The sequence below is a fragment of the Pecten maximus genome, chromosome 17 (assembly GCF_902652985.1).
Source record: "Pecten maximus chromosome 17, xPecMax1.1, whole genome shotgun sequence".
Taxonomy (NCBI): Eukaryota; Metazoa; Mollusca; class Bivalvia; order Pectinida; family Pectinidae; genus Pecten; species Pecten maximus.
This window is the reverse complement of record NC_047031.1, coordinates 24,799,910-24,812,299: the sequence shown is the minus strand read 5'-3', so window position 1 is coordinate 24,812,299 and position 12,390 is coordinate 24,799,910. Positions and strand designations below refer to the sequence as shown.

The 12,390-nt window shown below is 37.0% G+C and overlaps 2 protein-coding genes across 2 annotated transcripts; one reads left to right on the top strand and one right to left on the bottom strand.

Annotated features, from left to right (window-relative positions):
• The first annotated feature begins 152 nt into the window (after window positions 1-152).
• On the top strand, window positions 153-1,147 carry LOC117315246. Its single transcript, XM_033869392.1, has 3 exons — window positions 153-302; window positions 563-681; window positions 901-1,147. Exons 1-3 carry the CDS (start codon window positions 249-251, stop codon window positions 1,145-1,147), a joined length of 420 nt encoding a protein of 139 aa, XP_033725283.1. The 5' UTR covers window positions 153-248.
• A 4,957-nt stretch (window positions 1,148-6,104) lies between these two features.
• Window positions 6,105-12,390, bottom strand: LOC117315245 (ATP-dependent DNA helicase Q-like 3). Its single transcript, XM_033869391.1, is given in 5 exon segments — window positions 6,105-6,303; window positions 10,296-10,403; window positions 10,405-10,893; window positions 11,292-11,526; window positions 12,195-12,390. Coding segments are annotated over 5 exon segments (1,227 nt in total).

The window sequence follows — 12,390 nt, the reverse complement described above, 5'->3', positions numbered from 1 at the left end:
AAGGAGAGTGTAACTTCACAAGATTTACTTTTTGCGGAAGAATTGCTTCTGGACTTTTGCAGGATTTCACTAGAGCAATCATTCAAAAGCAATAAGGAGCAGTTTTCAAACACATTTTGGATCATATGAAAATATTTGCATTTCAGGTGTAGAGAAACAAACCATGAACCTTCACCTCCTAAGACATTTGCCAGACTGTGAGGTCATTTGGACCATTATTTCATTTCTCTTGTTTTGGCTTTGAATCCATGAACTCCCATCTGAAAAGCATGTTCCATGGCACTCAACATGTGAACAGTCAGGTTAGAGTTTGATTGAATTCTGTGAATTTTCAGTATGAAGCTTAGTTTTATGTGAACACAGCTTTTAGAGATAAAGTGTAATACTTGAGTTCAAAGAATTTTATTTTTGATAAACACATCTTCTCTACACTGAAATATTTCATTACAAAAAAAGGTGCTATCAGCCTGATTTATAATAGGCCCATGAATTACAATATAATTCTATTTTACATAGGAAACTTTTTTAATTAGCATAATAAAGATAAATAATTGTTTTTCAGATCACCTTTGCAGTAGCAATGACAAAGTCTCTCCCATGTCTTGTAAAACGAATAAGGGAAAAGAGCACAGATGACAGTCTGCAGGGATTACTTCAACAGTTGTCTTCTAAAACATCAAGGTTTAAATCTTACAGTATTTGCTTGTCCTTCAGTATTTACATTATTTAGCCTTATTTTTCTAGATATAAAAAACATACCTGAAACTGATATTCAATGTATGTTTTTTTTCAATTTCTGAACACAGCATTCAGCTTGTAATATATAATAATTTAAAGAAATGATCTGTTCTGTTAACAACCCATTGAAACCAAAGTAACTTATATTTTCATATACAATAGGGACGATGGTGGTTGTGATGAAGAGCCAATTGCTGTTTTGGGCAATAAAACCATTTATCCTGCCAACAATCACAGCATTATTGTACAGGAGGCATTGCGGCATAACAATATGGTAGGAAAAGAAGTCTATCAATTTCCACGATATAGCTATGGACATAAACACCTTAAATCTTCCCAATTTGACACCAGCAAAACCAGGAACAACATCACAGTTCTATTTCAACATGAGCAGATGATGTGTCTTTGAGAAATCCTATTTTTCATGCAATGTGAAGAGCAAAATTTTGCTTTAATGAAACAGTACAAAAGTGTTGGTGTAGTTGTTGCATTTCAAGAATCTATGAAAAATGCCACTTTAGTCAAGTATAAATCTTGTGGAAAAGCTTGATTTGATCACATTAAAGAAGTGGTTATGGATGTCCACTGCGTAATACCAGTGATGGTTTGGTTTGGTTTATTTTGTTTAACGTCCTATTAACAGCTAAGGTCATTTAAGTACGGCCTCCCGTGCGTGCGACATGTATGCGTGTGGTGAGTGCGTATGTGCGTTTTGAGAGGCTGCGTTATGTTTGTGTGAAGTCTCCTTGTGGTAGGCCGGGACTTTTGCCGATTTATAAACCATATTTAGCTGAATGTCCTGGAGTGTCGCAACGTCCATCATCACCAATATAAATCTTCCGTCCTTCTATCTGGATTTCTGTAATATGCTGCATTCTGTTTTTCTCCCATACATCAATGATAGCAGGTTGGAGGTAGTGTCTCTGATGTTTCAGGAAGGTATCACTTGCAATGCATGCAAGATTCCTGATCTGGAATGTTCTCAGGGTCTTTGATTGCAATGATCCGGAAAAAAGGATACCACACGACATCCTTAGCTTACCAGAGGGGATCGATTCTATCATGGGTTGGCTGGTCCAATCCCAATTGTTACCACACTTTTAAATGATTTGGTTTGGTTTGGTTTATTTTGTTTAACGTCCTATTAACAGCTAAGGTCATTTGTGGTGAGTGCGTATGTGTGTTTTGGGGGTGACCTTAGCTGTTAATAGGACGTTAAACAAAATAAACCAAACCAAACCACACTCTTTTAAACTGAATAATTGCACTTATAGTCTTGTGTAAGAAATTGAATGCACCTGTTAGGCTGTTTTTAATTCCTCATCACTACATACAAGTATGCAAATATTCAAAAAGTAAGGATCTGTATAACAAATTAATAACATTAACTAGGTTTAATCTTTTTGAGAAGGAGAAAAACCTTATCACGGAAAGGAAAAACTCTTACTTACAATATGTCATCATACCGCTGGGTTTCTAACCCAGGACAGTTACACAGGTTACTAGCATAATATATTCATTAGAAATATAATAATGTTTGTATAAACTTACACATCCTTCCCATCAATATCATGGTCATTTTCTGCTTGATCTGATTCCGAAGGAATATGACTGGTCATTTTGATCCTCCTGGTGCATTTTAGATGATGTCCATGACATGTCAAGATCCTCAGGTGGGGCAGATGGCAGAGATGCTGTTGGTTTTAGGATGTTGTATTGGATTTCTACACTTCTCATTTTCGGTTTTTCTGACATAGTTTTACATCCTAGGGGAAAAAAAAAATTCTTTAAAATACACTACATGTAAAAATATTTTAGCATCAAAATAGCTTGATTAATTTGATTAATTTCAGACAAAGGGAAAAGTCTATGTTGAGATATATTTTTTCATTCTATTTATAACAGCCATGGCAATTTAAGATGTGACAAATGTGAGAAATACCCAGAGCAAAACCATAACTAACACAAATTTGGTTTCAAACTGAAGACTAATAGGTTGGAGGCTTGCTATAGGGCTATCAAGTGATATTAATATTTAGTTGTATACCTTATAATTGCCGTCTTGGCGCTACAGTCCCTCAAAATTTACTATACAATAATTCAGGGAAGTATTCATATAAGATGAACTTGCTATATTGTAATTTATTGAAACATGTTGTTGTTTGTAAATACCTTTCTCAACCACTTGAGGTTTCACTTGAACACGTACAGTTCTATAACTAGGCCGTCTAAATGATAGTTGAGTTAAACATGACCTGGATCTTGATGTCTCTTCCATTGTCTAAATAAGCAAAAGAAAGGTTATAATTTATTTGAATGCATAAGTTAATTTTGTAAAACTTCAACAAATAGCACTTAATTTGCCTACAGGGTAATTGGCATTAACGACAATCAAATATATATATATATTTATGTACATTTAAATACACCTGGATTTTTTTAAAAGACCAAGTCCAAGAGCGTGTTTTAACAAGTGTAAAAGTAACAAGATTGATGTTTTTTCCCTTTTTTTAGGTCACCTGAGACAAAGTCTCAAGTGACCTATTCTAATTGCCTTTTGTCCGGCGTCGTGCGTCGTGCGTCGTCCGTCCGTAAACAATTTACATTTTCGACTTCTTCTCCAAAACCCCTAAACCAAATTCAATGAAATTTGGCAGGAAGCTTTTATGGCTAAAGGTCAACCAAAATTGTGAATTATATGGTCCTCACCCCCAAGGGGCCTGAGGGGCGGGGCTAAAAAGGGTCAAATTGACTAAAACTTCAAAAATCTTCTTCTCTACTCTCAGATATGGTGGAATCAAACACTCTTCATAGATGGAAGGGTCTTAAGGTGCTTTACCAAAATTGTGAATTTCATGACCCAGGGGTTTCACATTTGCCCCTGGGGAGGGGGTAAACTTTACTATAGTTTATATAGGGAAATCACATTTTTGACTATAATTTGTTGGATTTCTATTGGAATTCATTCAAACTTGGTTAACATTATCAGCATGGGAAAACAGATTGATGGTATACACATGTTGGCCTTGACTGACCCCCAGGGGCTGTGGGCGGGGCTAAAAAGGGTCAAATTGACTAAGCTTCAAAAATCTTCTTCTCTACTACTCTCAGATATGGTGCAATCAAACACTCTTCATAAACTGAAGGGTGTTAAGGTGCTTTACCAAAATTGTGAATTTCATGACCCAGGGGTCTCATGTTTGCCCCTGGGGAGGGGGTAAACTTTACTATAGTTTATATAGGGAAATCACATTTTTGACTATTGTTTGTTGGATTTCTATTGGAATTCATTCTAACTTTGTTAACATTATCAGCATTGGATGACAGCTTAATGGTATACACATGTTGGCCCTGACTGACCCCTAGGGGCTGATGGATGGGCTCAAAAGGGTCAATTAGATTAACTGAAATACTTCAAATCTCAGGTGACCGTTAAGGCCCATGGGCCTCTTGTTATCATTGATACGTAGTACATGTACATGTGTGCACGTATTACAAATTAACTGGTATACCAAGGACAAGCAACCCATTTTTTTTTATCGGGGACTAAGTGTACTTCATCATAAATATATCTTTTTCTGTATGTACTAAGCATTTTTATTGTTAATTTTCTGAAGATATAAACTGAAAATAAAACATTGCCATAATTGTTTAAAAGTATAATTTAATTTACCTTTGTAAAACTGTTTGGTGTGGTATCATCTTGATCAGTGTCCATACATGTAACCTGATCACAATGGCCAGTCGATGTTGATAAACTATGCATTAGCCCTTGATCTGCATCTGCAACAGGTTCGGCAACAGCAACAGGTGTTTCATACTGAAGGGCAATCTGTAAGAAAGAAAATCTACTATTATAACGAAGTTAAAAAGTGCACAAGTACTGCCAGATCCAAAGTATCATCTGCACACACTGCATATATGTATTTGTTTGTTTGTTTATGTTTTACGGCCCATCGACAACTAGGGCCAAACATATATGTATACGTACATGTACCTACATGTATATATTTTTACTAAATAAAATTAAACATCATTAAATTATATTAAACTTATACTCATGATTATATTTTCAGTTGCTATTAAGTTATTTCATAATAATGATACTTCAATAATTAAGTTTCATGATGTATGTATTTATTAAGATGACATCTTCATTACTTAATATAATATATTGATTATGGTTGTGCTATGTGACACTAGCTAGTAAATTTTGTTTTGTTATTTTATGATTTTCTACCAATATTTTCAAGAAGAATGTACAATGCCAACAGAGTAAATAATTTGACTCAGCACAAAAACTATACTGGAACAAGATGTATAATGAATTATAATGAAAAAAATAATGCATGATCATGAATGTGGTACATTTTGTAAGGGTTTTATGCTTAAAAGGAATTAATGAAAAACAGGTTTAAAACTAAGACCAGCTTTACAATACCATATGAAGAGACCAAAACTGTGACAGATTACACAAAAAATGAAATAATATGACATGTACGATTGAATAATCTGGTAAAACCATGTAGGCTTATAATTACATACCCTACTGTGTTCTCGCTTTACATAGGCTGTTCTCATTTTCTTCACTTTGGGTGTGGACTGGTGTAGGGGTGTTCCAAATGAAATTGGTTCAACCTGTATGGTAGGGTTCGCCCTCCTTTTTCCAATATGGCGGCTTTGAGCATGTTCAATCTGTGACGTCAGAGGTCACCAAAACGAGGTAATCGGGTTTGGGTTTAAGGTGTGTTCTCGAGAAAAATCGCAATTACTCGGTAATGGGTCGGCCGATTTTGATGCGGTTTTCGGCATTCGTGTTTTTTGACTAAACCGAATAATATATTTAACTTAATAATTTCGTTCAGGGTACACTTTAAAACGAACATACCGCAGCCTCCCAAAACGCGTCCCTGCAGGTAGAGCTTAAGAATTGTACCTGCTGCCCCCGTTGCATGATTCGTAAGAGGCGACTAAATTTGGGATCTTATCTTTTCTCTTCTTTCTTAACAACTTTCTTCCTAAAGTCTCCCCAGACACTGCCTCACTTTTGGCCTTTAGTTGGGCGTTCGCCCCTGTGAGGAAAGGGGAAGTTTATATCCATCAGAACAAACAAATGAAGCTGTTGTTATTGTGAGAGTGTTATTGAATGGTTTCTCACAGGAAATAATCTCTGCAAAAGTGATCACGACATAGTGAGAGTGTCACTATGCCTGGCATTAAATATAATCCCTGTGAACAATGGTCTTAAGAATCTTCTTTATACAGCAACAGAATCCACAAGAATGATGTGTATGTCACTAGATGATGCGAGTTGCTTAAAATTACACTTGACGGGAAAAATCATATATACAGTCAGTAACGACGAGTCATTTTCTGCTACAAATGGAGCAACAATGTTCTTTTGGTCTTGAAAAAACAACACTTTCAAATCCAATGTAATTCACAAGAATAATTCTATAACAGGTTTCACTTTCACAACACTTCCTCATTTCTTCTGTCATACCGATTCTGTTTTTTGCAATATCATTTTTGTTGTAGTAAAGAATTGCCATTGACGGTTGTCCATCCCGTTTCAAGTCAGGAAGGGTAGCGTCTAAGACCACCACAACATCAGCTAGACCTTCCAAGCCTGACGAAACGGCAGTTATCAAGACCAATATGCCAGCACCTCCAGCACATACACCTGCACGCCATGTAACTCAAACATCGAAGCCGAGGGTCACCCACCACAGACGGACTGTATCACAGCCGTCAGACCTTAACAAGATTGCTGGTAACACCAATAAACGACCAGCAACAACACCACCTCAAGACCAACGAAAACCGAAGGTAAAACTACACAGATTACCTTCCTTAAACAACGCAAAGCCCAGCAAAGGCTCAAATGACCCTATCCATGGTCATAACAGGTACGACGTTCTTGCGGACGACAGTGAGTTTGGTGACAGCAATGCTGCTGTTACCAGACAACCTACACCAAGTAGTCCTGTCAGTCCAAAGAGCGTCCATCACGAACCTGGATAGTGGTCAGCAATACATACAATTGTATCATACAATGGAACATACGCGGACTAAGGGCAAATTTAGAAGAGTTTCAAAATTTATCAAAAGAATTTAGACCTGCCTTATTTTGCCTGCAGGAAGTCATGTTAAAAAACCCAATTACTTTCAGAAATTTCACGCTCTACAATAGCATCGCAACGGTAGGAAACAGAGGTGGCGCAGCTGTAGCTGTCCATAAAACTATTCCTCACAAGTAACTGTCTGTTCAATTTATCTTCCTCCGAGTATTGCTTTCACTAGTGAGCAACTTAATAACCTCGTCTCACAACTCCCAGCACCATACATAATTCTGGGAGATTTTAATGGGTATAACAGTCTGTGGGGCTACCCGAACACAGATGAGAGAGGAAGACGTATTGAGGAATTTATAGATAAAAACAACCTGTGTCTTTTTAACAATAATACCCCAACATATTTACACCCTGCTACAGGCTCTCGTACCCACATAGACCTATCATTATGTCATCCATCCATTTTACTCGATTATGACTGGAGAGTAAATGATGATCTATGTGGGAGTGACCACTTCCCTATTTCCTAAGAATATTGGGCACCCTCTTGATAAACCACTTCCTCGATGGAATGTGCACAAAGCAGATTGGGGCCAATTCCAACACCTGTGCAACGAGGAGCTTACTGTTGAACAATTCACTAACCTCGATGACCCAATTAAAATTTTCTCTTCTAAATCAGAAATTGCAAATGCATTCGCCAAAAATATAGCCCAAAACTCATCAGCCAAAAACCACTTTCACAAATTTCAAAGATTTAAAAAAGAGAAAGAAAAGAAACGCCTTAATTTTAAATCCTCCAACACAGAAAGTTACAATAAACCATTCGATCTCCCAGAGTTGCTTGAATCCTTAAACAAATCACAAGATTCAGCAGCTGGGCCAGATGAAATTCCGTACCAATTCCTGAAACATCTACCGGAATCATCCTTACGTTGTCTCCTTTATATTTTTAATCAAGTCTACGAATCTGGAAAGATCCCAGATTCTTGGAAGAAATCTACAATTATTCCAATTCCAAAACCTGGTAAGGACACCACTGAACCAAATAATTATCGTCCAATCTCTCTAACGAGCTGCATATGCAAAACACTTGAACGGATGATAAACACTAGACTAGTTTGGTTCCTTGAATCTAATAATATTTTGAGTCCACTCCAAAGTGGATTCAGAAACCGCAGAGGAACGGTAGACCATCTGGTCAGATTAGAAACCTTCATTCGAGAAGCTTTCGCGAAGAAGGAGCATCTTGTCGCTGTGTTCTTTGATCTGGAAAAGGCATACGATACTACATGGCAATATGGTATTATGAAAGACCTGCATGAAATTGGTGTACGTGGGAATCTCCCAAAATTCATCGCAAACTACATATCTGACAGACATTTTAAAGTTCGCGTAGGTTCAACTTATTCTGAAACAGCCAAACAGGAAAGGGGAGTCCCTCAGGGTGGGATCCTTTCCGTAACACTTTTCGGTCTGAAAATCAACAGTATAACTAAATGTCTCGGTAAGTCAACTGAAGGGTCTCTCTTCGTTGATGACTTCTTGATCTGCTATAGGTCAAAGAACATGCACACGATAGAACGACAACTTCAACAATGTTTAGGCAAACTACAAACATGGGCAGATGAAAACGGCTTCAAATTCTCCAGATCAAAAACTGTCTGCATGCACTTCTGCCAAAAACGAAAACCACATAATGATCCAGATCTAACATTAAATGGCATCAAAATTCCAGTTGTCGACCAGACTAAATTCCTCGGACTAATGTTTGATTCGAAACTTTCCTTTGTTCCACATATAAAATACTTGAAGGATAAGTGCTCAAAGGCAATGAACATTTTACGAGTACTATCCCATACTGACTGGGGCGCAGACCGTGAAATGCTTCTGCGCATTTATAGGGCACTTATTCGATCAAAACTCGACTATGGGTCCATCGTTTATGGATCGGCACGGAATTCTTACCTGCAAATGTTGGATCCTATCCATAATCAAGGATTACGTTTAGCACTTGGTGCTTTCCGAACAACACCAGTGCAGAGCCTTTATGTAGAGGCAAATGAACCATCTTTAAATGATAGAAGGAAAAAACTTTCTCTTCAATATGCCGCCCAATTGAAATCCAACCCGAAAAATCCGGCTTTTGATCTTGTTGTCAATCCGCAATACCAAAACATATTTACTCAAAACCAAAAACTCTTACCAACATTTGGCATTAGAATTTCGAATTTTCTTCATGAACTTAACATAAGCTTAGACAACATAGGCGAATACACCGTATCGGATGTACCGCCATGGCTTGTCGAAACACCTGATATTAACATTACTCTACACATGAGGGCAAAATCGAGTGCATTACCCGAAGAACACAAATCCTCCTTTCGGGAATGCATTAAAGATTTTCCCGATCACGTTCAGATCTACACTGATGACTCAAAAGATGGATTAAAGGTCTCCGCAGCATGCTATTCCGATCCCCATTGCTCTTCAATCCGCTTACCAGATGGTGCCTCTATCTTCTCTACGGAAGCATGTGCCATCGATTTGGCCCTCGACCATATCGAAGAACAACACATTAGAAAGGCAATCATTTGTTCCGACTCTCTATCTGTCCTTCAGAATTTACAATCACGAGATCCAAAGAATATACTCATACAAAACCTTGTTTTACGAATATCTCGTATCTTAAAAAAATGCAAAATAACACTATTTTGGATTCCGAGCCATGTCGGAATTAAAGGCAACGAACTTGTTGACCGCCAAGCAAAACTTGCTCTAAAGCTGCAACAAACAAATATTAAAATACCATATACAGATTTCAAACCTATAATTAATTCTGCCATTCAGAGTAAATGGCAGCAACGCTGGTCTCTCGAGACGAGCAACAAACTTTTTAAAGTACAACCAAATCTTAAAACATCAAAACCAAGTCGTAAGGATCGGATCGTAGAGAGGAAATAGTCCTCTCTCGGCTCCGTACCGGGCACACATATCCTACTCATTCGTTCCTTTTGAAACGAGAGGATCCACCGGTGTGTTATGCATGTGATTCTCAATTCACAGTGGAACATTTTTTAATAGAATGTTCCGATTTCAAAACATTCGTGATAAATACTTTCGAGTCCCGGATATGAAAACCCTTTTCAGTTCCGTGGATTCGAAAACAATATTTAGCTACTTGAAAGAAATCGATCTATTTTATAGACTTTGATGTCTTTTACGTTACTGTCTTTCACGTTCTATTTATATAACAAAGTTCACATAATCTATTCGTACATATACATATTTTACCATTTTTAACCAACTTTTTTATCATAATGATCTAAATATACAATACGGATGCTTTTAAAAATGACAAATTTTATCTGATTTTAACTTACAAAATAAAACATGTTAGTATATTGTTTGGCCCTAAATGACCATAGTTGTCGATGGGCCGTAAAACATAAACAAACAAACAAACAAACAAACGGTTGTCCAACACGTCCAGCACGACCGATTTCCTGTAGGTATTTCTCACGTGTTGTTGGGGGCCTACAATGAATGATACGTGAAACACTTGGAGCATTGAGCCCCATTCCCAGTGGAAACTAATCTGACTTTAGGGGTTTCTTTAGTCAGTTCCTGAATAATGATTTTCTTAATGGACTCTGCATAATCTTTGTGGTATTGGGCATATATTCTGTTCTGTGGGATTTCCTCACCATCATAGCTGGCGCCCTTAAGTTTATACGAAAGAAACTGATAAAAATAAGACAATGCTTCCAAACTTTCCACATACATTATGGTTACTGGAAAATGAACTCCTTTTTCCAGCAATTCTGTTGCCACCGGTTCAATCAAGTCACCAAATTTGTCAAATTTATGAATGTTTGGCAATCTGTTTCTAATGTCTATAAATATGTTTGGACGGTCCACATTCTCACTGATAACAAGTGGATTTTTCAAATTCAGCTCTTTAGCTAGACTTGCAATTGATTTCGGTGTAGCAGTTGCTGTCAGAATTAAATGCAAAGCCTTCTCTAGAATGCACATTAACTCCCCAAGCTTCTGGAATGCAGGACGGAATTCTTCTCCCCTTCAAATAAAAAAAAAGATTAATTGCGGTTGACATTAACAAATATAGAACAAGATTAATTTGTAATTGTTGGTCGCCTCTTTCCTGCTTTGTCGATAAATTTCCCAAAAATGGCCTGGGGTTATAATTAGATATTCATTAATGTGATGATATCAATAACCCTGCAAAGTTTTAATTCAATCCGACATCAATGAAATCATAACAATTTTAATTATAATACAAATTATCAAAATTTACCATTTCTTAGAAATATATTGTTCAAGGCAAAGACTGGTTATTGCAACTTAATTTCTTTTTCAATAAGGACTGATTATACTCTAAAATATGTATTCTACCTCATTTTATTTTGCAACATTGCCCTAATGCTGATTTAAATGCAAATGTGTATTTATACATACCATTCTGAAACCATATGGACTTCATCTATGACTACTGCACAAATGACCTCTTGGTACAGTTGAGACCTAAGAAGTCCAGAAAATCTGGTCTTCAATAGTGCCTCTTGATGACAATAAATTATGCAAAAGTCTCCTCTATCCAGTTGCTCAAATGGAACATCAATTTCAACATATTCATGATCCTGTTCCTCATCGTTCTCGCAATCCGCATCTTCATAAGTTGAGCCATGAGTACCTGTGAAACGTGAAACAGATGGGTTATTCAGGCTGATTTCACACTAGTCAGAACAATAGGTTATGTCAAGCCAACTGGCGGTTTCAGTTGGTTTGGGTTATGTTAGTTTGGAAAAGCAAAAAGTACTGGTGAGCTGATAACAATTGTCAAAGCAATGAAAAATGAAAGGTACAATACATGTTACGGGAAAGAGTATTATTCAATCTTCATCTTGGTACATGACATTTTAAATTTGGTTGTTTTTAAATAGGATTGAAATTGACCATTGAAGCATTCTACTTTACAGAGATACATATCTAGCCAAACCAACAAAGCCAGACCATCAGTGGGAGGGGCAAAACTGGACATAATTATTATATAACTTACCACTGTATCATGTGTACATCATCATGTATGAAAGGGCTTATTTCAAACATTTGTGGTAGCAATTGTGACAGTCACCTGTTTTTGTGTTTTAAATGACCATTATAATTTTTTTTATGGTTGCCTGTCTTAATTGTGTGCTTTTACCTGCATCGTAAAATGTATCTTAAGATGTATGATCGATTCCCCGGTGTTACAAATTTAAACCTACAACGATTTCTTTCCATATTTTGACCAGATCTATAACAGACATGAGGGGATCCAAACATACAATACATAAAGCATACAATATAACTGACACATACCAGTGACGTTCAAACTGCAAGCATTAAATCCCTTCTTCCTCATTGCAATGACTTGGTCCTGGATTAGGGAATTCAGCGGGGACACGACTATCACGCTCATTGGTTTCCGTTTCTCCATTTTCAGCTGACAAAACCACGGTAACAGCTGAAATATCACACTTTTGCCGTAGCCTGCGAGTAATACCGACACAGTCAT

Bases quoted from the DNA above. Each gene is read 5' to 3' on its own strand.
- LOC117315246 (XM_033869392.1), top strand. From the start codon at position 249: ATGAACTCCCATCTGAAAAGCATGTTCCATGGCACTCAACATGTGAAC. The intron at 303-562 runs GTTAGAGTTTGA...ATTGTTTTTCAG, and splicing joins CTCAACATGTGAACAGTCAG to ATCACCTTTGCAGTAGCAAT. The intron at 682-900 runs GTTTAAATCTTA...CATATACAATAG, and splicing joins TTGTCTTCTAAAACATCAAG to GGACGATGGTGGTTGTGATG.